Source organism: Propithecus coquereli, unplaced genomic scaffold (genome assembly GCF_000956105.1).
Source record: "Propithecus coquereli isolate 6110/MARCELLA unplaced genomic scaffold, Pcoq_1.0 Scaffold217, whole genome shotgun sequence".
NCBI lineage: Eukaryota > Metazoa > Chordata > Mammalia > Primates > Indriidae > Propithecus > Propithecus coquereli.
The window spans coordinates 2,968,910-2,994,732 of NW_012146856.1; the positions used below are offsets into that span (position 1 = coordinate 2,968,910).

The 25,823-nt window shown below is 41.0% G+C and overlaps 1 protein-coding gene across 1 annotated transcript in view; it reads left to right on the forward strand.

Annotated features, from left to right (window-relative positions):
- The window catches only part of CFAP221 (cilia and flagella associated protein 221), a 99,691-nt gene that overhangs the window by 22,899 nt on the left and 50,969 nt on the right, over positions 1–25,823 (forward strand). Inside the window, exon 7 of the mRNA XM_012644659.1 lies at positions 18,068–18,171. Within this exon, the coding sequence (XP_012500113.1) occupies positions 18,068–18,171 (104 nt within the window). The remainder of the gene's footprint in view (positions 1–18,067; positions 18,172–25,823) is intronic.

The window sequence follows — 25,823 nt, forward strand, 5'->3', positions numbered from 1 at the left end:
CTGCCTTGGCCTCCCAAGTAGCTGGGACTACAGGTGCATACCACAACACTAACTTTTCTATTTTTGGAAGAGACGAGGTCTCACTGCTGCTCAGGCTGGTCTCAAACTCCTGAGCTCAAATGATCCTCCCATCGTGGCCTTCCGAAGTGCTAGGATTACAGGCATGAGCCACTATGCCCAGTGTCTTTGATTTTCTGTAGTTTGAAAATTATACACTTAGGTGCGTGTGGGGGATTTGTTTGTTTTTTGCTTTTATTATCCTGCATGGTGTTCTCTGAGCTTCCTGGATCTGTGTTTTGGTGTCTGACATGAATTTGGAGAAATTCTCAGTCATTGTTTCAAATGTTTCTTCCGTTCCTTTCTCTCCTTCTTCTTCATCTGATATTCCCATTGCACATATATTACACCTTTTATAGTTGTCTCACAGTTCTTGGATGTTCTGTTCTGTTTTTGTTTTTCTGTCTTTTTCCTCTTTGCTTTTCAGTTTTAGAAGTTTCCATTGATACATCCTCAAGCTCAGAGATTTTTCTCCTAAGCCATATCCAATCTGCTAATAAGTCTATCAAAGACATTCTTCATTTCTGTTATAGTGCCTTTGATTGCTAGAAGTTCTTTTTGGTTCTTTTTTAAGATTTCTATATCTCAGCTTACATTTCCCATCTGTTCTTGCATGCTGTCTACTTTATCCATACAGCCCTTAGCATATTAATCTAGTTGTTTTAATTTCCCTGTCTGATAATTCCAACATCCCTGACATGCCTGGTTCTGATGCTTGTTTTGTCTCTTCACACTGTGGGGTTTTTTTTGGTGTTTTTTTTTTTGCCTTTTAGTATGCCTTGTAATTTTGCCTTGATAGCCAGACGTCATGTACTGGGTAAAAGGAACTGCTATAAATAGACTTTTAGTAATGTGCTGATAAAGTGTTGGGGGGAGGCATTCTATAGTCATTTAGTCTCAGGCTTTTAGTAAGTTGAGTCTGTGCCTCTGGACTTTGAACTTCACAAGTACTTCTCAGTTGTTCCCCATCCCCTAGGTGAGACAGGATGGCTAGGGGGCTGGAGTTGGGTATTTCCCTTCTTCCACATGGAAGACTAGAGCTGCCTAGAGCTGATATTTCCCTTTCTGATTTTTTTATTAATAAGTTGTGATGAAAAAACACATAAAATAAAATTTACCATCTTAGCCATTTTTAAGTGGCTTAATAGTGTTAAGTATATTTACATTGTTGTGCAACCAATCTCCAGAATTTTTTTATCTTATAAAACTGAAACTCTATATTTATTAAACAATAAACTCCAACTTTCCCCTCCCCTCAGCCCCTGGCAATCACCATTTTACTTTCTGTTTTCTATGAATTTGACTACTCTAGAAACTGCATATAAGTGAAATCATACAGTATTTGTCTTTTTCTGACTGGCTCATTTCACTTAGCATAATGTCCTCAAGGTTCATCCATGTTGTAGAATGTGTCAAAATTTCCTTCCTTTTTTAGGCTGAATAATATTCCATTATATGTATATACCATATTTGTTTATTCATCCATCTGTCAATGGATTTGACTTGCTTCTGCCTTTGGCTGTTGTGAATAATTTTGCTATGAACATGGGTGTGCAAATATCTCTTCAAGACCCTACTTTCAGTTCTTTTGGGTATATGCCAGAGGGGAATTGCTGGATCATATGGTGATTCTATTTTCAATTTTTTGGGGAACTGCTATACTGTTTTCCATAGTGGCTGTACCATTTTACATTCCCACCAACAGTACACAAAAGTTCCAATTTCTCCACATCCTTGCCAACACTTGTTATTTTGTGTTTGTTGTTTTTATTTTTTGATAGTAGCCATTCTGATTGGCATGAGGTGTACGTGTAGTTTTGCTACTGGTTTATTCTACTTTCATCATTAGTACTTCTGCCACAGTCTTTCCATTTGCACCTTCTTATGAAAAGCCTAAAGCCTAAGACGGTCTCTAAGAAATTTTTAGATTGCTAGAAGGAAATAAAGGAGAAGTGGTTCATCCACCCTCAAATCCAGTCCATTGCAGTCTTTTTTTAAATCTTCAACTTGTCATTGCTTCATTATTAATTTATTCATGTATTTATCTAATCTGAATTTAACCTACTGGCTCCCCAGGTATAGCCTCTGATTTAATTAAGCCGTTGGCCTGCGTAGTTTGGCCCACATAGTGGTGGTCTACACAGTTTTGGGTTTTTAAAAAACACTTGAATTAGCTGCCAACATTGAAAGATTAAGAGATTTCACATAAAAATTTGGATTTCCACTTCTCTTTAAAAAAAAAAGAAGAAGAAGATCCAGCAGCATTGGGCCCATGTTCCTGCATGATAAGCTCAGCTGGGGCTGGGTAGAAACTGCCTCTTTACAAGTCAGTGCCCTTCCCAGCTTGCCACAGTGCCCACTGCTTCCCACTGCCTCACATTCATTTTGGTTACCATCCTGGCCCGCGAGGACTTTTAATAAAGAAACTGAAAAGGAGACAAGGCAATACAGTGTCGTGTTTAATAGCACAGACCCATAAAGCTCTGAAGACATTCTGCCTGGATTCCAGTCCAATCTGTGTTTCATGATGGCTGTGTGACTCTGGAAAATGACAGCCTCTCTGTGCCTCTCAGAATCTTCATTTGTAAAATGCAATTGTTCTGAGGCTTAAATGAGTTAAAATAGAACTTATTAACAATAAGAGTTAAAAGTTTTTAAATCTTAATAGTAGTAAGAACAGTGCTTACCATATAGTTAGTGATTTGTCTTAGCTATTATGATTACGGAAATTTTTACTTAAAGAATGCACAAACGAGACCTAGCCAGTTTGGCTCCCACATTAACGGAGGCAGACAACATACAGGGAAATCGCAGTGAGAGGCCAAGTTGAGGTTGGGCTTCCAACACCAAGGGCCTGGGTGATGGCAGAAGGGGAGTTGTGAAGCCCCCAGATAGACTGTCAGGGGCTGTGCCCAAGCTGGAGGGAGTGGTCAATGACCATTCCACAAAGGGGCAGGGCAGGACCTCAGGTGAGGGTGTGGCTGTGGGACTAGAGATGAGGAGTTTCCCCCTTGTCTTGCCACTTTGCTGTGGTTTGAATGTGTCCCCCAAAAAGCATGTGTCGGAAACTTAATCCCCAATACAACAGTGTTGGGGGTGGGGCCTAATGAGAAGTGATTAGGCTATGAAGGCTTGGCTCGTATGAATGGATTAATGCCCTTATCACGGGAGTCGGTTCATTATAAAGGAAGCGGGTTTCTTATAAAAGAACAAATTCAGCCCCCTTTCGTCTCTCTCTCACTCTCTCTTTGTCCTCTTGCCATGAGATAACACAAAAAGAGGGCCCCTGCCAGATGCCGTCTCCAGAACTGTGAGAAATGAGTTTCTTTTCATTATAAATTACCCAGTCTGTCATGCTCCATTACAGCTGCATGAAACAAACTGTCATAGTCCATTTTGTGTTACTATAACCAATACCTAAGGCAGGTGAATTGTAAAAGAGGTCGATTTGGTTCATGATTTTGGTAGCTGGGAAGTCCGAGACTGGACAGCCCATCCGACGAGGGTGTGGTTCTGCTTCGGCCTGTGATGGATGCAGAAGGGGAGCAGGTGTGCGCACAGAGACCCAGCACAAGTGGGGACAACCTGCTCTCCTGGTACCTAAGCCAGTCCTGCCACGGCAAGAACTCGCGCATTAATCTATTCGTGAAGGATCCACTTCCATGAACCGAACGTTTCCCACTAAGCCCCACTTCCCAACACTGCCACATTGGGGAGCAAATTTCAATTAATTTTCGTGGGGACAAACCACACTCAAATCACAGCATGGACTAAGACACACACAACTTTTTAAAGTTTTATTAGGATATAATTCACATATCATAAAATTTGCTAATTTAAAATGTACAATTCAACGGTTTTTAGTATATGCAACCATCACCACAATTAATTTTAGAGCATTTTTAGAACCCCAAAAAGAAACATCATACCTACTCCCCATCCCCACCCCAAAATTTCCAGCCTCAAGCAAACTAATTTACTTCCTATCTCTATAAATTTGCCTGTTCTGGACATTTCCTATACAGTATGAGGACTTGTGTGACTGATTTCTTTCACTTAGTATAATGTTTTCAAGGGTCATCCAACTTGTAGTTTATCCAATTTGTATCATTACTTCATTCCTTTTTATTGATGAATAATATTTCATTATGTGGATACACCACATTTTTTAATCCACTCATCAGTTGAGGGACATATGGATTGTTTCCACTTTGGGGCTATTATGAATAATGCTGCTATGAACATTTGTGTATACGTTTTTACATAGATGTATGTTTTCATTTCTCTTGGGTATATATCTAGGAGAGGAATTTTTAGGTCATATGGTAACCCTTTGTTTAACATTTTGAAGAACTGCCAGACTGTTTTCCAAAGTGGCTGTACCATTTACATTCCCACCAGCAATGTGTGAGGGTTCCAACGGCACTTATACTTTTAAATGAGTATAGTAACCATTTTTACAGCAAAAGAAGAATACTGTGCATTGTGAGGAAGCACAAAGCTGATGGAAGAACACAAATGCATGTTTTCCCTTTGCACATGGAATCAATTTGGACAGAATTGTCAGAAGTTGTAGGTTTGTGTTTTATACCACTAATTTTGCTTTCTTACTTTGGGGTTGCTTCTGGGAAGAAGCAACTGCAATCTGGGTAGAGGCTCTCTGAGCACTGGACAGCACCTCGGCACATTTTCTACAAAGTCATGAAATGGACTCGTGTATATTCATCAACTACATCTTCAGTGGCTGGATTTGGTGGTTGTAAATTTTCCTTACTGAGATAAAATTCCATGTGGATGCTTGCCAACTACCTATGAACAACTTTGGTGGCTTAAGACCTGGTGAAATGTATTTTGACAACTTCTGTAAATAAAGAGTTGCATCCCAGGTTCTGTCCAGCATCTCTAAGTCGAACACAGCATCATGAAGTGCAAAGGATTTTTGGTTCTCTTTCTTTTCTATAGGTTGAAACTGTGCTGTATGACTAGATAAACCTAACCATCATGGCTTGTTAAATTTTGTCATCATTCAATATCTCAGAGAGTATTACAGATAAAATGCACTCTCATATTTCTTATATGTACAAGTAAATATGAACAAACTTAGATACAGAAATTTTGTAACTTTCCATTCGCATGGCTCTAAAAAGATTCATGTTAATTCATCGTGCTCTGTGGTTTCTGCAACAATGTCTTCCTGGTACCAAATATTAATAACTAGTTGAAATTTGGAGCAAATCCAGTCAGTTGAACAGTTGTTCTCCCACTAACTGATCTTCCTTACACCAAACTGACTCTGTTGACCAGTTGGTTAGTGTGCTATACACAAACTTACCTGAAAGTCACCTGGGGAAGTGATGGGAAATACAGGAGAGGACCCATTCTGGATCTTGCCCCATGGGCAAGGCAGCCATGGGCTCCCAAAGCAAGTGGACCACATACTAATCTCAGGATTGCTGAGGCTCTGTAGACCACAGGGCCACATCAACAACACTAACAGAAAAGATCCCTGGCTACTCCATTCCAATGCCAGGATATTTTAGTTTCTTGAAATTTTAATTCTTAAGTTTAGAAATTTACCAAAGAATGCTTTTCCTTGGGCAGTGAACCTCATGGCTCCTTTCAGAAAGTGTGGGAACAACCAAGGTCAGGATATGTCCAAATGTGAACAAATTCTCTCACTGCCCCTGGCGTTTAATGCATCTGGGCCACATGGGAATGTGGTTTCTTAAACAAGCACTGAGAAGGAAGATTGATGGTGAGAGTTTGCCCCAGGATAGACTACAACCAAAACCAGTCTTGAATTGTGCCGAGAGAGTGCCTCTATGAGAGGGGGCCGAAAACCAGCTGTAACTGGGTTAGAATGAAGGCCTCAGGAGAAGACTATCAAACCAATGCTCAGAAGGATTTTTTGAAGCCCTCCCTACCTGAGAAAAAAAGTTTACCTTTTCAGCTTGTCAAGGGAAACATGCTGCTTACTCATTTTATGTGTCCCAAACTCACGGTTGATATGAAGGAGCAGCAGCATTTCATGGGGACATTCTGACAAGGGTGTCTTGAGCTCGTCGGTCCTCCTGTGTTTTCCTTTAGCCCCTACCTGGGTATAGGGAACAATAGTGACCTTATAATAAAATTTAAATTGATATTTGGACAAAGCAATTGCTTGTCACTTAACAACAGCCTGAATTTTTACTACATGAAAAAATTTCCCAGACTTCGTAGTTAAAATTCTTTGATTCAATATCCCTTTGCTGATCTAGTATCAATCTAGTTATTCGTCTTGATCCTTTTGTGAATTTTAGCAGGAAAAGAAAATCACCTAACCTCCAAACTATAGGGCTCTGTATGATAATGAAAGGGTGTAAATCCTTCTCCTTTCATTTAGCAGAAATAGGTGCTGACTTGAGACAGTCAACAAAGGAGACTTTCAATGGAAGACCTGAGTTAATTTTGTTTAAGTTTTTCTTACCAAATGTTAAATTCTAGATTTTTGGCTACCGGAGAAAGCAATGAAAAGACTGAAAAACCAAAAACAGAGAAAACCGATATTGACTTTGCGAAAGCCTAGTTTGGCAATGCTAATACTCCGCTTTCCTCCCTTAGACTTCACGCACCTTGTTCAGTTGGTTTGCATGGGGCCAGATAATGGAGCGGCGCACACTTAGGATCCACATCTGGAGCAAATGAATGCACATGCCAGGGGCAGGAATTCGAGATGGAGCATGTTTCTTATTTAGAGTCTTCTAGTCTCCATAAACTCTTGAAATGGTTCATTACACTGAACAGCATATATGTATTGTGGCTTCCTATGAAACTACCAAGCCAGTATCATGTACTAAGCAGTAAGAAACTTTGAACCACTGTTGGAGAAAGTATTCATGGATGAATTCCCAATTCTAATATTGAAGAATATAACGTAATGAGTTTTAGTGTCTACTCAAAGCACGTTCCTGGAAGGAGCAAAGGCAAAAATTGTGGATAGATTTTGGCCCTGGCGAGACACCCTTAATTTGAGAGTGATTTCTGGGTGCCCCCACCTCCTTGCTTGGTTTATACAGCTGTCAAATCCCACACTCAACACTGCATAGGCAGCCACATCTGGTCACCACTGCTACTGCAACATCATAGATTTGTGGTCCCTACACACACATGTGCGCACACAGGCACACGTGCACTTTCAATGTGGCATCTAGAATGTAATTATTTAACACCTGTCAAAATATTTAGAATAGAGTAACTACCAACCAGTCAACTGAATTGTAACTATAATTTCCTAAATAGTTGTTTTCCATTAAATATGCCCCCAATTTTTTACCCCAATTTCTTATATACTGCAATTTCAAAACCACAAATGTTTGAATTTAAGTTGCTTTGTTTTTTAAAAAAAAAAAAAATTCATTTGTCACTCTGCCACCGAGTGAGCTTTTTATTTTAATAATTGCTGCTGGCTAAGACACAGGACTGGTAAACTGGCTGCTGGTGTCCTGCTGGCTGTGCAGGTCACGTTTCGATGGGTCGTGAGCTCTGAGCAAGTGCAGTTTGAATACAGCCAGCATCGGTTTCTTCTACCCCCTATTCCAAACAAAGAGGCTATCAGTAGTTTTTAATGTACCCTCTTATCTTTTCCCAATCAATACTATATTTTTCTCAACAAAATAGAAATCAGTCTGCACGAGGCTTTTCATCTCCCATCACATCTGCGTGTCTTCTTCCCTTCCCTTGGATGTGGCTCTCGTTCCTGCTGCCAGCTTGCCCTGTCCCTGGGCTCCAGCCACAGGCCCTGCTCCCACCTCCAGGTGCCACCCTGAATTTCTTTCCTTACCCCATGTTACCCCACATTATCTGTAACTCTGGTGAGTTGTAAAGAGCTATTTCCTATCAAATTTATTAGTTATATTAATACTGTAAGTGAAGTTAATATTTAGTTGGGGTTTTGTTTTGTTTCATTTTGAGACAGAGTCTCTCTCTGTCACCCAAGCTAGAGGGCAGTGGCATCATCGTGGCTCACTGCAACTTCAAACTCCTGGGCTCCAGTGATCCTCCTGCCTCAGCCTCCCGAGTAGCTGGGACTACAGGCACGCTGGATAATTTTTCTATTTTTAGTAGAGATGAGGTCTCGCTCTTGCTCACGCTGATCTTGAACTCCTGAGCTCAAGCGATCCTCCCGCCTCAGCCTCCCAGAGTGCTAGGATCACAGCCATGAGCCACCGTTCCCAGCCAATATTTAGTTTTTAAAAGGCATTTTAAACTGTACAGTTTCACCCACATGAAGTACCTGGAGTAGTCGACACAGAAAGTAGAACAGTGGTTGCTAGGGGCGGTGGGGAGAGCGGATAAGAAGTCCGTGTTTAATGGGTACAGAGTTTAACTTTGGCAAGAGAAAGAAGTTTTCTGTGGATGGATGGTGATGGTTGCACAATAATGAGACTGTACTTATTGCCACTGAACTCTGCACCTGAAATGGTTAAAGTGGTAAATTTTATGTCATGTATTTTACCAAATTTTTTTTAAAATAGTGTTTTTGAAATATGAATAGGTTACATGTTATCTTTACAGATGACAGATATGTCATCTGGTCACCACTAACTTTTTCTGAAGTCAGCTCCTTTCAAGCCCCTAGAGGAATCTTTAAGTTCTTTTACCAAGTATGGAGAGGTGACCTCATTTATTTCAGGTTGTTCCCAAGTGTTTTCACCAGAACTCCTCCTTTTCCTAAAGTGCTGGGGCAGGGGTGAGGGTAGGGGATGGGGGCAGTTTTACCAGTAGGAAGGACTAAGTAAGGTTGAAGAAGGAATTGAATTAAGGGCAGGGAAGGGCTTAGGGTTGGGCCACCAAGAGAGAAACCGTGAAGCCTCCCTTTCTCTTTGGTTCCCTTTGCGGCTAATATTGGTCTAAGCTTAGTCTGAAGTGAGGGTGCTGTTTGAGTCTCTAGGTGCAAAACAATAATTAAATGCCTCTACTTGAACATTTCTTTATGTAAATTTGTATTTATTTAACTTTATCATTAAGGGTTATGGATCTACTATACTTCTGGTTTGAGACCCCAATCCCAGTGAGATTAGTTGTGTCTTTGAAAATAATATAAGCAACACATAAAAATTCAAAAGTCTATAAATTATCTTAGATAAAAGAGCATTCTTTGAAATTTGAACCATATTTTACCCTCAGCTCTTCATAAGCTTTTCAAATTGTTGCCCATTTGTTTGGGAGTTGGGAGTCTAATCGGGCAATTAATATTGTGTCTTATTTCCCTCTGTTTTTGTTGGTCACATTCCGAATTTGTATTTAAAGCTTTAGTGGAGATAACTGGTCAGTCCCCAGATTTCCTTCTCTCTATATATATATGCATGCCAGTATCTGAGAGGAGCTTGGTAACATTTGAGAAAAGGTCTTGGGACTTGTCTTAGCTCAGGCTGTGGTAACACGAGGTGGCTTAAACAACAAATGTTCCTGACGGTTCTGGGGACTGGGAAGTCCAAGATCAGGGTGCCCATGGTCAGGTTTTGGTGAGGGCCTTTTTCAGGTTTCCTCACATGTATGGCAGGGAAGGAGCCCTGATTCCTTCCTCTTAAAAGGGCACTAAATCCCATCTGGGAGGCTCCATCCTCTTGACCTCATCTAAACCCAATTACTTCCCAAAGGTCCCACCTCCATCACAGGAATTGAGGCTTCAACATGTAAATTTTAAGAGGACACAAACAGTCCATGGCAGGATTTTATAAGCTTTCCTTGTTGACCAATAATCAGAGGAGCTGAAAGATCTGCTTCCAAGGTGTTCGTTCCATTCACATGCTGGCTATTGCTTGGGAGCCCACCTGGCCTTAGGGCCAGGTGCCTCGGTTCTCTCCTTGTAGGTCTTTCCACAGTCTACTTGGGCTTCCTTACAACATGGTGACTAGGTTCCAGAGTGAGTATCCCAAGAGAAGTAGAAGATACCAGTTTCTTAGGCCTTGGTCTCAAGAAACAAGTGCAACATTATATCCATTGCATTCTATTAGTTAAGTAGTCATAGAGCCCAGAATCAAGGGAAGGAGACATAGACTTCACCCCTCAATGGAAAGAATGTTGAAGAGTTTGTAGACTTGTTTGAAAACTGCCACAATGTATAACCCCAAAGCTTGCCCAGACTCTAGATTGTTTCATGAGTCTTCTGTACATTTGGAAAGGAAAGAATGATCCACAGATACATTGTTGTTGTGTGCATCTTGTGAGCTGTGATTGATTCCCTTGTCAATGAGCAATTGACAAAGGAAAAGTCCCACTAGATTGACTTAACCCTAAAATGAGATCACTGGGCCTGTTAACTCCAAGCTTCACTTGGCATTGATACCACCACATTATTTATTGCCTGTTATAATTTATCTTATCCATACATCTCTGTGGGAAGTCATCCCTTTATCTTGGTGGTATTTCCCTCAAACTTTATAAAAGCATAATAACTAATGGCTAATTTACTATGCCTTCTGAATCCAGCCATCTTGGAATTAGCATTCATCACACTTACCATCAATTAACCTTCATTCTCCCCAAAAGGAGACAAATCCTATTATGGCAAAATGGCCTATTCATTCCACTCTCTAGATGTTGAGATTTTTGAATTAAAGAGTATACTTGATTTTTGTTATCTACAGTAAGTTTACAGATCATTCCTTTTCTCAAAAATCCTAGAGAAGGGAGAAGAAAGAAATTTGGATTTATATGAATATATTCTATTATATTTACTTTCTGTAAGGCAAATTTCTCTCTTCTAATAGGCATTCAATTTCTACATGATCATAATACATATGTCTAGTATTTAAAAGGTTTGAATTGGATTTTATTCAAAATATGGAATAATTCTTTAAAAGTACTTAATATATTTTTATACATAGCTTTAGCATAATTGATAAAATGTTTAAATAGTAAAGTAACAGGGATAAAAGTTATGGTTACTTCCAAAAGTACTAACTTTTACTTGCCTTAATATTTTAATTGCCCGATTCTTGTAAGTTATAGCAGAACTCTAATTCAGGTTCCTATTTGCTTCTGAGGTATAATAGGCATAAAATATGTGTATTTATTCATTTTTCTTCATCACAGATCAGTTTTAATGGTATTTAGCAGGGGGAATTTAGTTTAGAATTTTTAATTCCACCCCAAATCTAATAGGATTCTGTTTCCTGAAATGAAAAGCTTCTAAATAAACTAAACTTTATGTTAGCTAAAATTTCTTTTGACCAACATTCATCTAGACTGCCTTGGTTTATGGTTATGGTGGCCATGCACACTAATTTGACATTCGTAATGTGAACAGCAGCAGTGAGAGCAAAGTTCAGCAATTCCGTTGACGTTTGTGTTACTCGCACTGCTCTGACGCCTTCTGTGCTTGGAATTTTGTGCCCTTAAGGAATTGTTTATTTTTCCAGGCTGGTTAATGTATCAGAAACTTGGCTTCATGTAATCATTATTAACAAATACCCTGAAACCTTTTCTATGGGAATTATCAGACCTGTGAAATTAATTGAAAATTGGGCATATATGACCAATGGGAAAAGCCCCAGGAGTTTTTGTTTGTTTGTTTCAATTCAGGAAAATGCAAATATGCAGCTTTTAGTGGAAGAGCCCTGAACATCAAATTCCGCCTCGCTGAGATAGCTCTGAACAGACCCCTGGGTTACACAACACAACACAGCCCATGTGGCCATGTGAGTTGCCAGCCTCATCTTCAAAGACCATGTTTAGACAGTTTAACACTTCACTTGGCACATTACCCAGGCTTGCTTACATCCTGAAGACCGTACATAACTTGCATGTGTGTCTAACTTGTCATGTTTTATCAGTTTTATCTACCCAGTGCTGGTAGAGTAACTGATGCTCAGTGGGGCCTGAGTATCCGTTAGGCTGAATTGCCTAGAAAATGTAATGACCTTCATATACTCTGTTTTTCAGAATTAGAAAGCATCTCAGAGAGTTAAGATTGAATGGATGCCTCTAGCAGAGCCTGATTAGAACAGGATTTATGAGTTTGGTAGAAAAACTGACGAAATGTTCATATCCCTGTTGGCTGAAGATATTAGTCTGTATGGTGACCCTTATCCAGAACTTATATCAGGAAAGCCAGGGCACTTGGACATGGTTGTATAAAGTCTGGGCAAGCCTCTACCCTATTGTGAATCTCATATACTCAGAGTGTAGCTACCTTCCTCTCCCAGACAATCATAGCTAGTGAACAATATTTTAAAAACAGATATGGTAAAAATTAATTAGAAACAGGGCATTGCTGGACAGGCATTAGGAGCTGTCTGAATTCAGAATGTAGGTCTCTCCAGAGTACATTTAGAGATACCTGGTCAGGATGAAGCAGTGAGCTTACAGTGCAATGAACCTTTTCTACTACAAATACTAATTAGTGAGCAATAAAATATAAAAAAGAGACCTCCGAAAAGATATTCCCAGGCTCAGAAACAAGATGAGCAACTCTATAGAGCAGGGACAGAACAGAAATGCTAAGTGGGGAGTAGAGTGAAGCCGCAGGCTTGCAGGCTCCAGGTTCCAGAGTAGGCAGTGGGGGGTCGAAGGTCACTCTCACAGGGTGAGGGAGACCGTACATGTCCCACTGATTCAAGCCATCGGCACCTGGCCTGCTGCATGAAGGCACAGGAAGAGGTGAGCTGTTCAACCTTTGCACTCCCCATGAAAGAAAGCTGGGAACCCTCTGCCGACCTGTCGCCTGGCTTTGCACCCAGTTGTGGCCAGAGGAAAGTAGAAGATAATAATAGCCAGCTTGTGATGCGGAGGCGAGCCAAGTTACTGGCTGGCCCAGGGACTGAGTACACTGTAGCACTGAAATAGCTGCCTGGCAGGAGCCCCAATGTGCAATTATAAAATTCAATATAGATTAAATCTTTTTAATCAAAATGAGCCTTCAAATCCAAATTCCAAAACACAAAAATAAATCTCATGCTAAGAAAGACAGCCAAAACCCTACAATCAGAATATAATTTGATAAATGAATTTTTTAGAAAAGTCTAATAAGACTTTAAAATAGTACACTTAGGACCCTCAATGAGACAGATGAAGCAAACTTCCATTTAAAAAAATCAAGAAATTATGAAACAAAAATAGGTAGAAATTTTTAAAAGGGCAGGTAGATAAGAAGAACCAATTAGAAATCTTAGGAATTCAAAATGTAGAGATTTAAATTTAAAATCTCAATAGATCAAATAAAGTCCACACTGGACACAGTTGAATAAAATATTAATACATTAGAAGATTATACTTAGGAATTCATCCAGAACATAGCATAGAGAGGTTAAAGGAAAGGGAAATTAGGAGGTGTGGAAGCCAAACTGAGAAGCTCCAACATGTACCTAGTAAGAGTTTTGTCAGAGAGTGGTGAAGACACCAGACAAGCACAATTTGAAGAGTTAATAGCTGAGAGTTTTGCAGAATTAAAGATAATTATGAAGCTTTAGATCAGTGCATTCAAATATCAAGCAGGACAAAGATAAATTCCTACCTAGACAAACAGGAGTCAAGCTGCAGAGAGCATCAAGGATGAAGAGAAACCCTTAAAAGCTACTGGAGAAAAAAGAGTGGTTACCTACAAAGGAATGATCACAGCAGTTCTTCATCAGCAACAAACAATTAGGGAAAGATAAAGAGTAAATATTGTCAAAATGCCAAGGGAAAATAAACAGTCAACCTAAAATTTTTCCCAGCTAAATTATTGTCCAAGGAAGAAAATAAAAAATAAGCTTATATACATAAGAATTTCCCCCACACACCCCTCACTGAAAGAAATGTTAAAAGATATATGGCAGCAAGAAGAAAAGAATACCAGAGAGCAGCTGTGGGAACCCAGGAACAATGGTGAACATCAAAATTGATGACATGTGTCCCTAAATTTACTATTTTTAAAACCAGCATTTTTGTTGTTTGTTTAAAAGTAAGTTAAAACTAAAACTCTTGGGGGGAAGGGGGACAAGGGCAACAAATGTAACCTAACCATCTGTACCCCCATAATATGCTGAAAAAAAAAAAACCCAAAACTCAACATAACATATACAAGGCGGACGAGGGTAAGAAAAAGTGTTAAGTGAGCACCTAAGGCTTGCCACACTATGTTTGGAAGGAAAGTAGAAATACTAGATACATTTAGACTTTGTTGGGAACTTTGTTGCTAGTAATTTTTTTAAACTTAAGAGTAACAACTGAAATAGTAGAAATATAATCTACCACTGCCAAATCATAGGAGAGAAAAAAAGAAGAAATGTAAAAGCAATCAGTCCAGCAAGAGGCAAAAGGACAAAAATGAAGCAAAGAAAGCACAAAACAAGGTGGTAGAAATAAATTCAAATGTATCTGTCACTAATTGTTACAAATGAAAACAGAGTAAACTCACCTATTTTTAAAAAAAAAAGATTATCAAATTGTCTTTTAAAAAATCCAGCTATATGCTGCTTCCTAGAGCTGCACCTAAAATAAAACTTTTCAGAAAGTTTGAAAATAAAAGAATGGAAAAGTTAGGTATACCAGACAAATTTTAACAAAAAGAAAACTCATTTATGATTAAATGGGAGAAAAAAAGCTTAGAAATAGAAGGAAATTTCCTTGACTTGATAAGGACTGTCACACACTTTCCAGAAACATCATTCTTTTTTTTTTTATTTATTTCAGCATATTCTGGGGGTACAGACAGAAACATCATTCTTAGTGGCATAACATTAAAATAGTTCCAATAAAGTCAAAATAAGAAAAGGATGCCCTCTATTATCACTTCCGTTTAGTATTATGCTAGCAGGCATCATCAATGCAATGATCTGAAAAAAAATATATGAGTTATATGAATTGGAAAAGCAAATAAAAAAGGGTCCTTTAGTTTTTTGTTTTTGGGTTTTAAGATTATATGATTTTCTACATAGAAAAATCTAAGAAAATCTACAGATAAACTTTTATAACCCATGAGAGACTTTAGCATGGTTTTAGATCAATATCCAAAAATAGATAGCATTGCAATACTCTAGTAATAATGAATTATGAAAGAAAAAAATCTATTCACAATAGCAACAGCAACTATAAGATACCTGGTGCTATGGTCTGTATGTTTGTTTCCCCCCAAAATTCATATGTTGAACTCTAACCCCCGCAGTGATGTTATTGGGAGATGGGGCCTTTGGGAGGTGAGTAGCCCGTGAAGACAAAGCCCTCATGATGGGATTGGTCTTCTTATAAAAGAGACCCAGGAGAGCTTTCTAGTCCTTTCCACCATTATAGACACAGTGAGAAGATGGCCATTTATGAACCAGGAAGCGGGCCCTCACCAGACGCCAAATCTGCCATGATCCTGGACTTCCCAGCCTCCATAACTGTTAGAAATAAATTTCTGTTGTTTATAAGCCACCCAGTCTATGGTTCTGTTACAGCAGCCCAAATACACCAAGACAGCTAGGGGAAAAAAATCTAACCAAAATGTACGAGCTCACTATGGAGAAATTTGTAAAATTTGTTGAAGGACATAAAATTAAACCTGAATAAATTAGAGACATACCATGTTCATAGTTTGGAACAGATTTCAATTCTCCTCAAAATAAAGATAGATAAAGCTATTTTAAAATTAAAAACTTCTGTTCGATAAGACACCATAAATAAATCACATAATAAAACTATGGCTTGGAAAAGATATTTGCAGTGCATATAATTAACAAAATTAATATTAGAATTCACAAATGAATAAAAGAACAGAACAACCCAATAGAAAAATGGACAAAGGATAAGCACAGGTAATTCATAGAAGAGGAAACCCAAATGGGTACACAGGAAAAGAATCTCAACCTCAAAGAAATGAGACACCATCTCACCTCCATCATGTAGGCAGAAGTTAAAATACCTGAAAATCCTAAATGATGATAAACAACAGAAACTCTCCTGTGCTGCTAGTGGAAGTGTCAATTGGTAAAGGGCTTTGGAGAACATTTTGGCCATATCTTAAAAAGTTAATATTTTTACTTTGCTGTAATACTAGCCAGCAATTCTATTTTTCTGTTATACCTGGTGTAGCTCTGCTGTAGGTGCACACGGAGTCGTGCGCAAGGATCTTCATTGCCACATTGCAACAGTGAAAAAGTGCAAACGACCTGCCATCAGCAGGAGAGTAGACAAAAAGTGTGGTGTAGTCATATAATGGAATGCACTTCCCTAGTTACAGTGAATAAACAGAACTTCATGAATAAATGCCAAAATCATAGTGTTGAGCAAAAATAGCAAGTTTCAGAACAATATTATTTAAAACAAACAATACAACATTATATATTTTATGAGTACATACAAATGAGGTGATACCATTAGAATTCACGGGAATGATAGCAAATATGGGGTAGGTCACCCCTAGAGAGAGAGGAAGGGGAAATCTTGGGAAAGAGTGAACAGGGAGCTTCAACTCTTCTGTGATGCTTTATATCTTTAAAAATATTACAGTGATATGGCCAAAGCAAAAGCTTTAATAACACTTGATGGTGGATAAAGGAATCTTTATATTATTATTTTTTGTATTTTTCTTTTTATTTGAAATATTTCACAGATTTTTTTAAAAGGTAATGAATGTTAAGGCCAAGTAAAAATGCTTCGGTCATAGTTTTAACAGCTACATTTGAGCAATACCATATCCCTAGAATTGCTACTGTAAAAGGGGTTATTTCACTTTGTTCCGACAAATATTTGTTGAGCGTTTAGTCTGTGCAGGACTGTGGGATACACTGGAGACCCAAGTGGACTCGGACTCTGCCTTCATAGCAAGTAGAGTCTCCAGGGAAGACAGGTGCTGGGCAGCTAGGGAGGCCCGTCGTGATGGGAGAAGTCCACGACAGTTGGGTCGGCGTAGGTACCACCCCAGAAGGCAGATCCCCGCTGGCCTGGCAGCTCTGCACAAACTAGATTACAGTCGCATTCTCCCAGGAATTGCACTGGGCAATGGGAGGGGATGGGCCGTTGGCAGGGAGGCCAGCACCCCAAAAGGATAAGAGGTAGGGCCAGCTCTGAGGCAGGAGGGCCATGATGGGCCACGGTGGGCGTGAAGGCTCAGGAGTTATGGGGGAGATGCACTGCACGGAGACGAGGATGGAGGCACCAGCTGGTGGCCAGACAAGAAAGGAGGTGCAAAGAAAGGCAGGGAGTGGCTGGGTCACTTGAAAGGAGCTCAAATTCCTGCTGCTGAGTAGAATGCTGAGTGACCCTGGAGGGCTCTGCTTCCCCAGCGTCACTCACACTGCAGACTCAGGCTGTCCTGAAAGTAGGAGGGAACATTATGGGAAGCCTAGGGCTCTCGGAGACACGCCACCTCTGCCACAGCTCCTGTGGTGCTGTAAGTGACAGCCTCAAGCTTGCTTAGAAGTCTGCCTTGTCTCAGGGTGACGGAGCATTTCTGAATACCTAGACCCCCTCCAGGTTCTCTAATAGCTGCTGGACTTCTGACCAAACAGAGTCTCTAGCCTGTTCCAGCCAAACACAGCCCAAATGTGGCTTCTTCCGTGCTGCTGGGTCCAGGCTCTGTGAGGGCCAGGGGTCGCCCAGGCTTTCTATAAGGCCTGTCTGTTCGGCGTTTCCTTGGTTGTCTGAGCCCTCATTGTGGGGTAGAGATTGCCCTTCCCCTGTGACTCTGCGTCTCTGGAGCATAAACCTAACAGTGCTTGGGAGAGCAGGACAGTGGTGGTGGGTGTGTAAACACCAAGCACAGTCTACTGCCTTGAATCCCAATTCTGCCACTAACCAGCCACGTCACCCTGTGCAGAACATTTCCCCTCACTTGTGCCTTGGTTTCCTCTTCTGTAAGTGGAGATAATCATAGCATCACCTCCTAGAATTAAAATAGTTAATACGTGGCAATGCATAGAACAGCTCCTGGCACACAGGAAGCACTAACTCAGTGCTGTCGTTGTTGTTGTTTATTATTATATATAACTTGAGTCTCTATTCCTTGCAACCAAAAGAGCTAGTTGTAAAGAAAAATAAGATTTTAATTTTTTTGTTTGTTTTGCAGCAAAAGTTATGTCATTCCTTTGCAGTGTAGCTGCCCTGTGGATTTCGAGTTCCATGTCACTTTGCTTCAGTCTCATCAGGCCTTTGCTATTGAGCCAACGTCAGGTAAGGAGAGTCACGATTTCAAGTTTCCAATTTCCTCGATGTTCTCAGATCAGAGAGAGAATTTGGAAAGTAGATGTCAGGTTCTAAAAACTAGAATAAATCACGTTTGAATGTATTATTATGTTTTCAAATGTGTAACAGTAACTAATTTTCACACATCTGACGTAATGTAAGTTGAAATCGGGCACTTGGGAATAAGGACATTTTTGGATAATTTGTATCATGAGGATAATTTATAATGTTTGAGTAAGTTCCTTCCAAAGTCAAAACTTGAAATCAGAAATTGATCCATTCTAATTCTAATTCTGGCTCTTGGCACGTCCTCTGCTTTGTATTCACCTTTCAATTCAACTTCATATAAAACGGAAATCTTATTTCCTCCAGAGCTGTCAGAATCTTAGTGAAGGGTCTAAGGTGTTCGTCCACTTGTGGTACGGACTGCCTGTCTTTGCATGCCCCGAAGGACATAGACCCCCGTGCTGCTGAGGACATTTGCATGTGAAATCTTACAGCTAAAGTGATTTCTGCTTCCCAGTTTCTGTCTCAGTGTTTAGGTTTGTGATTTAAGTATCTGTCCACAGTGGTCTACTGTGAATGCTAAAACAGTTTCTTTGGTTTTGTTTAAAGTCTGGGTATTCATTTGCTTACAACTCTTTCATCACTGCCAGTGCATATTTTGTCCAACAAATGAGTGTTCAAAGCAGAAACTTTGAATTAATTCTGAATTATGAGAGATATATAGATTATTTTCTAGAGAATAAGGAGCCATTCTGGGATTTTTAAAATATAACTGTATATATTGCAAAAAAAAAAAAAAAAGAAAAGAGGTACTTGATTCTCTTTCCGAAGAGAAGAGGTTTTTTTTTTCAGCTGTTTGGGCCTTAAAAAGAAGGGAAAAGAGATGGTTACCAAAACTATACTACGCAAGATGGTATCTCACATTTTAAGTATAGCCGGTATTCTTATACTAGGCCTTCCCTCGGCCCTGCCCTGGCTGATGGTACATACTCCTATTAAGTTCTGCAGACAGAAGGGAACCGCTGAGATTTCTGAGCAGTCGTGATGGGAGCTGTTTTCAGACAGGTCAGTGTCTGTAGTGGTGCAGGTGTGAGTGAGGCGGGCACAGAGAGGCAGCCAAGAGCTCCTGGTGCTGGAATGAACTAACGTGGGCCTTGAGCACCTGACCTGAGCTGGTGCTGGCAGCCAGGGAGGGGAGAAGGTAGGGCGCTAACGGTCTTGCCAAACTTCTCTCAAAAACTGTGACCTATATAGGTTTTTGTAGTAATCAAAAATGATGTTTTGTATTTCCGTGGCATCTGTTGTGATCTCTCCTTTTTCATTTTTGATTGAGTTTATTAGAGACCTTTCCCTTTGGATTTTAGTCAATCTAGCCAGTGGGGTGTCAATTTTGTTTATCTTTTCAAAAAACCAACATCTCTAATCATTAGAGAAATGCAAATCAAAACCACAATGAGGTATCACCTAACCCCAGTGAGATTGGCCTCTATCAAAAAAACACAAAACAACAAATGTTGGCGAGGATGTGGAGAGACAGGAACACTTCTACACTGCTGGTGGGACTGTAAGTTAGTGCAGCCTCTGTGGAAAAGAATTTGGAGATACCTCAGAGAGCTAAAAATAGAAATACCATTCGATCCAGCAATAGCACTATTAGGCATCTACCCAAAAGAGCACAAAACATTCTACGATAAGGACATCTGCACCCGAATGTTTATGGCAGCACAATTCACTATTGCAAGAATGTGGAAACAACCCAAGTGCCCGTCAATCCATGAGTGGATTATCAAAATTTGGTATATGTTCACAATGGAATATTACTCAATCATAAGAAATGACAGTGATCTAGCACCTCTTACACTTTCCTGGATTAAACTTAAGCCCATTATCCAAAGTGGAGCACCACAAGAGCAGCAGAACGGGACCCATTTGTACTCACCATCAAATTGGTATTAACTAATCAACACATAAATGCACATATCAGAACAACATCTAGTGGATGCTAGGGAAGGGGGAGGGCGGTGGGAGGAGGGGGGAAGAGGGAGGAGGGGACGGGTATTTGTATACACAAGGAGTGCAATGCGCACTACCCGAAGGATGGACGTATTTGAAACACGGACTTGGGGGGGGGAACCAAGGGCAACACACGTAACCTAAACATCTGTACCACGGGAAGGGCGGCGGGAGGAGGGGGGAGGAGGGAGGAGGGGACGGGTATTTGTATACACAAGGAGTGCAATGCGCACTACCCGAAGGATGGACGTATTTGAAACACGGACTTCGGTGCGGGGGGGGACCCGAGGGCAACACACGTAACCTAAACATATGTACACCCATAATTTGCTGAAATAAAAAAAAAAAAAAAAAAAAAAACTGTGACCTAAGACCCAGAATACTAATTTACCAAAGGGGTTTTGCAACACAACCTATTCAAAACCCAGGGACTATGTAGATAAGAAAATACAGCATTGAGCAGAGTTCACTGACAACTATATGTGAAACACTTAAAAAAAATTATGCAGGCCTTTCCCTGAGCACTCAGATTATAAAATGCACGGCCTCATAATCCAGAAAAACGCGTCATGCGTGAGATACTTTGTCTGATCCATGCAATATGCCTTTGTGATTGTTCTGGCACTTTGTTACTTGTATTTTTAATTCCTCCTTTAAGTGAAATTAAATTGAATATACCAGTTTGGAGTCCAGAGAGAAGTGAGAGCCAAAGACAGAAATTTGGGTGTCACCAGGTGTTAACAGAAGTTAGAGCCATGGGACTGGACATGAGGTCACCCAGGGAGTGAGTGTGGATAGGGAAGTGGACCGAGGGCCAAGCTCTAAGCGCCTGGGCACTCATGGGACAGCCAGGGGCTGTGGATCCAGGAACAGAGAACAGGAGGAAAATCAGGATGGCCTGGTGCAAGGGATGGAATGAATCAATGAAGACAGGAAGGCAAGCCAGTGCTCTTCAACGTTTGGGATCCCTGTTTGCGTTTTAAGCGATCTGCCTTGTGTGGATGGTGTTGCTGGCTTTGCAAACTGCTCTCACGGGCTTGACCCTTCAGCCTCCTCAGGAGCTATTATATGAGGCTCAGGGCATCCACTGGTCCCCTGGTCTCTCAGGAATTTTCTTGGTTTGGTTTCCCACTTAGTTGATGTATCGGTGCATCTTTGATTGTTACACTTCCGAGGTGACAGAATTGAGTGATGACCTCTAAAGCCTTGGCCGGCTGCATGTGGAGCGACTGCCACGCAGGCCGCAGGTTACCCAGGCAAGCTCTTGCTCAGTGGCTTTCCTGACCTGCCAGGTATCCGGCATGTCTCAGAGGCTGGACGGCTGGACAATAATGGATCACTTTTTGGCCATAAGGCCTTATTGCCTCCATTTTACAAACTGGGTCCGGAAAGGCTAAGAACCATGGGCTAATTCGACGCGGTTAGCATCTGTATTTGTAGACACTGTTTTTAAACTCGCCTTTGGTAACCAGTTTCTAAAAGACCAGTGAGGACATCCCGAGTCTGTTAGGTTATAAACCACATCTGCTGTAGGAACGAGAAGCATCGTCTGTGCACACCTTCCAGGCATTTTTGTGCTCAGGCTTGCCAAATGAAAGAAGTGTGAAGAAAGCTAATTCCATTTACGAGATATGCCCTCAACTTTAACCCGGCTGGCCGTTTGCCCACTGGGCATCCTGAAGACGCAGGTGTGCACTGTAGCTGTCAGAAACTGGATGTGCTGCTGGTGCCAAGGGTTTCCCGAGACTGGGGAAAATGAGTAAAAGATATTATGACCTTTCTTGTGCTGCTGACAAAAACTCATACACAATTAAAACATCGAGAACACTCTGCTGACAATTTTGGAAGAGCCAGCAATACTCAACTTTGGCCAAGACCCTATTAGTGTTGGAGACCAGCCAGACACCACAAAAAATTGTTGAATTGTCTACTTGTGACTGTTTCGTGATCCTGGAAATTCCCTTGTTGTCACATTCACTAAGGAAGAATGAATCCAGTTGACATAAACGGCAAATGACAGCATACGATGGCTAGCTAAGCAAGGGTTCTTTAGGAGCTATTGTCCAGAATTCCTATATAAACTTTCCATAATTTCATTCTCTTTTTTCAGTTATGAGGAATGTATAAGCCACTTATAAATAATTGTATATTTGACATTTTCTTCTGAGATGCTAATTTCTTAGTTTATATTGATTCAGAGCTTCCGCCCTTGCTTTGGCCTCAAACCACTTGTTGGTTACAGGCATCACCTGAGGGCCATCACCCCAGCAGGCAGCATAGCCCAGCCAAGAGAAAATCCTTCCCCCAGGGTGAGCAACAGGACACCAGGAACACTGCACTCTGCCTGTCGAGGTCCATGACACCTCCATGCACCTAACAGGTGGCAGGTCTGGACTCCTCGTCCAATCACACTGTCTCAGGTGGACTCATTCATACTCCTGGCAATATGTGCCACCACGCTGCCCACACGCCAGCATTTACCCATCTAGGTTTCAAAGGGGTGCAAATGTTAACTCCTTTTTGCCTCTTTTACTCCAAAGATCCTTTGGCTCCTGGTTGAGGTATTTTATCACATAACAAGCCTCGCCTTCAAGATCCAGCAGCCTTTGGGAGTCCCCGTGCAGAGCCGTTCCATCCAGATAAGAATATGAACAGGGAAGGTTGCCCCTGCTTCTCCTCCCCACCTCACCGTACACCAGCAGACTGGTGACACAGAAGACCCCCAAACCCTAGCGCAAACTGTGCAGGGGACAGATCAGGATTGTCCGGGGGATGTTAAGGCCTTTGGATCTCCAGCACCCAAAACAGGCCTCCATAAAATGTTTTTTATTGGTAATTAGGACACTGAGGAACAGTCTCATCCCAAAAAATATACTGGTTATATGACTGTTTAGAAAAATGATGACATACAGATCTTTGGCAAGGTTCACTTCAAACAAATGGTGGACATGAGTGAGGTACACCAGCAAAGGGCTTCTGATAACCTTCCAGAATAGCCAGGGGCCATGTGCAGGGTTGGACAAGAATGCTCAGGAGAAGGAAAGTCAAGAGATCAGACTTTTAAAAGATTTTCTAAAGCACCAAACCTAATGAAGAGGAAGGGAGAACAATTAGGGAGATTTAATATATTAGATGCAAATGAGTCTCCCAGCTTTTAAAGGACATGGGTAATTAATTAATAAATGCACATTGAAGAAAGCAGAAAAGCTGGACAGGCAGGTGGCAATTCTCTGTCCTATTGGTAGCAATGGTCCATTTTATTCAGCACTCAATATGCTCTTGACGGGTGGCAGTGGTTGTACACAGTGTGACTGGCATGGTGTTAATGATTGCTTCCGTTTACTAACTGTTGGCCACATGCCAGGTACTGTGCTAAGCACATCACATGCACTATTTCATTTAAACCTACAGCCCTGGGAGGAGGAAACTATTACTATCACCTTTTTGTAGCTGAGGACAAGGCTCAGAGAGACATGCCAGGGCAACAGGGTCTGCCTGACTCCAGACTCAAAGTCTCAACCATGGCGCTAAGCTGGAAGAGTAATGATACAGGATGCCTTGGTACAGGACAGGGGGACATACGGACTTGTAGCATAGACTAAGAGTTTAGGAAAATTCTGCTTCGTGAGAGAAAAGTTGAAGAAATTAGTAACAGCTCTCAACCAAGGCTCGCATATTCTTCTTGCCTTCAGGGCCCTGAGTACCTCCTGTCCAAGAGGCCCGTTTGGTGGGGTATCAGTCTGGACTGGTTGAGCTCACTTGACCACAGCAGCAGTCAGCAAACTTGACCCAGAGAACAATGCCTGTACCTTGACCAAACTTTTACCTCCACTGTCCATCCAGAAGTGCTGGTCCCAGTGAGGCCCAGGGAGAAGCCAGGGATGGGAAAGGTTGTTCTTCCAGGAGGTGGGGGAGAGTGCCAGCTTTCACATGGAGAGCAGGCCCTTCTGCAGGTCGCATAGCACCAGTCTGGGGCAGGTCCTGTGCCAAAAACTAGGTAACAGAAACAACAGAGGAAAACAAGAATCACTCTGGGTGTAAGTAAGTATGGGAGAAATGGGATTAAACAAACGTAAATGTTTGTGTGTATGAGCTTTATAAAAATAATATATTTATTATAAAAAATTAAAACATTACATAAAAGTACAAAACCTACGTTGAAAAACCACTACTGAGCATCTCAGTAATAAGCAGCATCAACATTCGTCAAACACCACTGCAGACACTTCTCCGTGCTCAGGTACAGAGAGGAGAAAGAGGGAAGCTGGACTCACACAGTGATGCAGGGACAGGAAAAACTATACGAAAAATGGGATCATATGATACAAAAAAATCTTTATTGTTCCTTGATACTGACTTAAGAAAAACAAGTGAAGCTGCAGAAATTAATGAACTTCCTTGATACATGTGATATTTGTTCCTAAAATTTACTGCTAAAATGAAGAAAAGAGATTAAGAAAACATGAAGAGGTCAGGGCCACCGTCGTCTGCAACTGCGTGCTCCACCTTCAGCCAGAATCTTGGCTGTGGAAGGTGGGGACACAGCGCCCGGACGCTTTCCCTCCCCACTTACAGCTCCAGCTCTGTTACTCTATTCTGTGCTGTATAGATGACAGCATCTGCGTTGTTTTGTGACCATAAATGCCACAGTTACTTAGATTCTGTTGAAATGCAGCCGGGCTGTTCACTTCTATTCTGTATCCCATGTTCTTTCCATTCCCAAATTCTTTCTTTAGCTCTTTTTCTGGCTGTCTGGATGTTGTCACCTAGTGGCTTGTCAACAAAGGTTCCTGGCCACATGCCGGGAGCACTTGCATGTTAGAAAGTGTCTCTCTGCTGCCTGTGATCTTAAAGCACAACTTGAGGAAGTGTAACAGTCTGGGGTTTACAACTTTGTTCACCTAGAACTTCGTAGACTTGCTGATTGTCCTGTGGCGTTGACTTTGCCAGGAATTCAGAGGCTGGACTGAATCTTTCCCCATCCAAGGTAAATTCTGGAGGCCCTAGGGATTTTTTTTTTTTTTTCAGTCTTGAGGTTAGGTACCAGGATACGTATTCATGTCCTTTTGGTCTGGAGAAAAAAAATGAATTTTTATTTTAGGAAATGTTTCAACTATTAAAACCTTGAATATTTTAATGTTCTATTTGCTTTATTCTCTTCCTCAGGAGTATCGGTTGCATGTGTAATGTTGGTTCTGTTTTGCCTTCAGTATGTACAAGCAGTCCAGAAAGTATCCAGCCATGTAATATGAAAGGTTATGAAAATTATGGCTGGATACTTTCCGGACAGCCCTCATTATCTTCTTTAAAATAACTTCACTTTCGGTGACTTTCCGATTCCTACCTGCCATGCCCTTACCTGTGTTTTCAGCATGGGTGTATGCCTATGTGTTCACATGTGCGTGTGTGTGGTGTGGGTATGTGGTGTGTGTATATGTGCATGTGTGTGGTGTGTGTGTGTAGTGTGTATATACGTGTATGCATGTGTGTGTTCATTTTTGTTGTTCCTTCTGCTGCAGTTCCTGCCTCTGTGACGGTTCCTTTTCCTTTTCCATTTGTTTCCCGAGCTCCACCGATCTTCTTTTCATCTCCTCCTAGCGTGTTCTAATACTGCTTCCTTG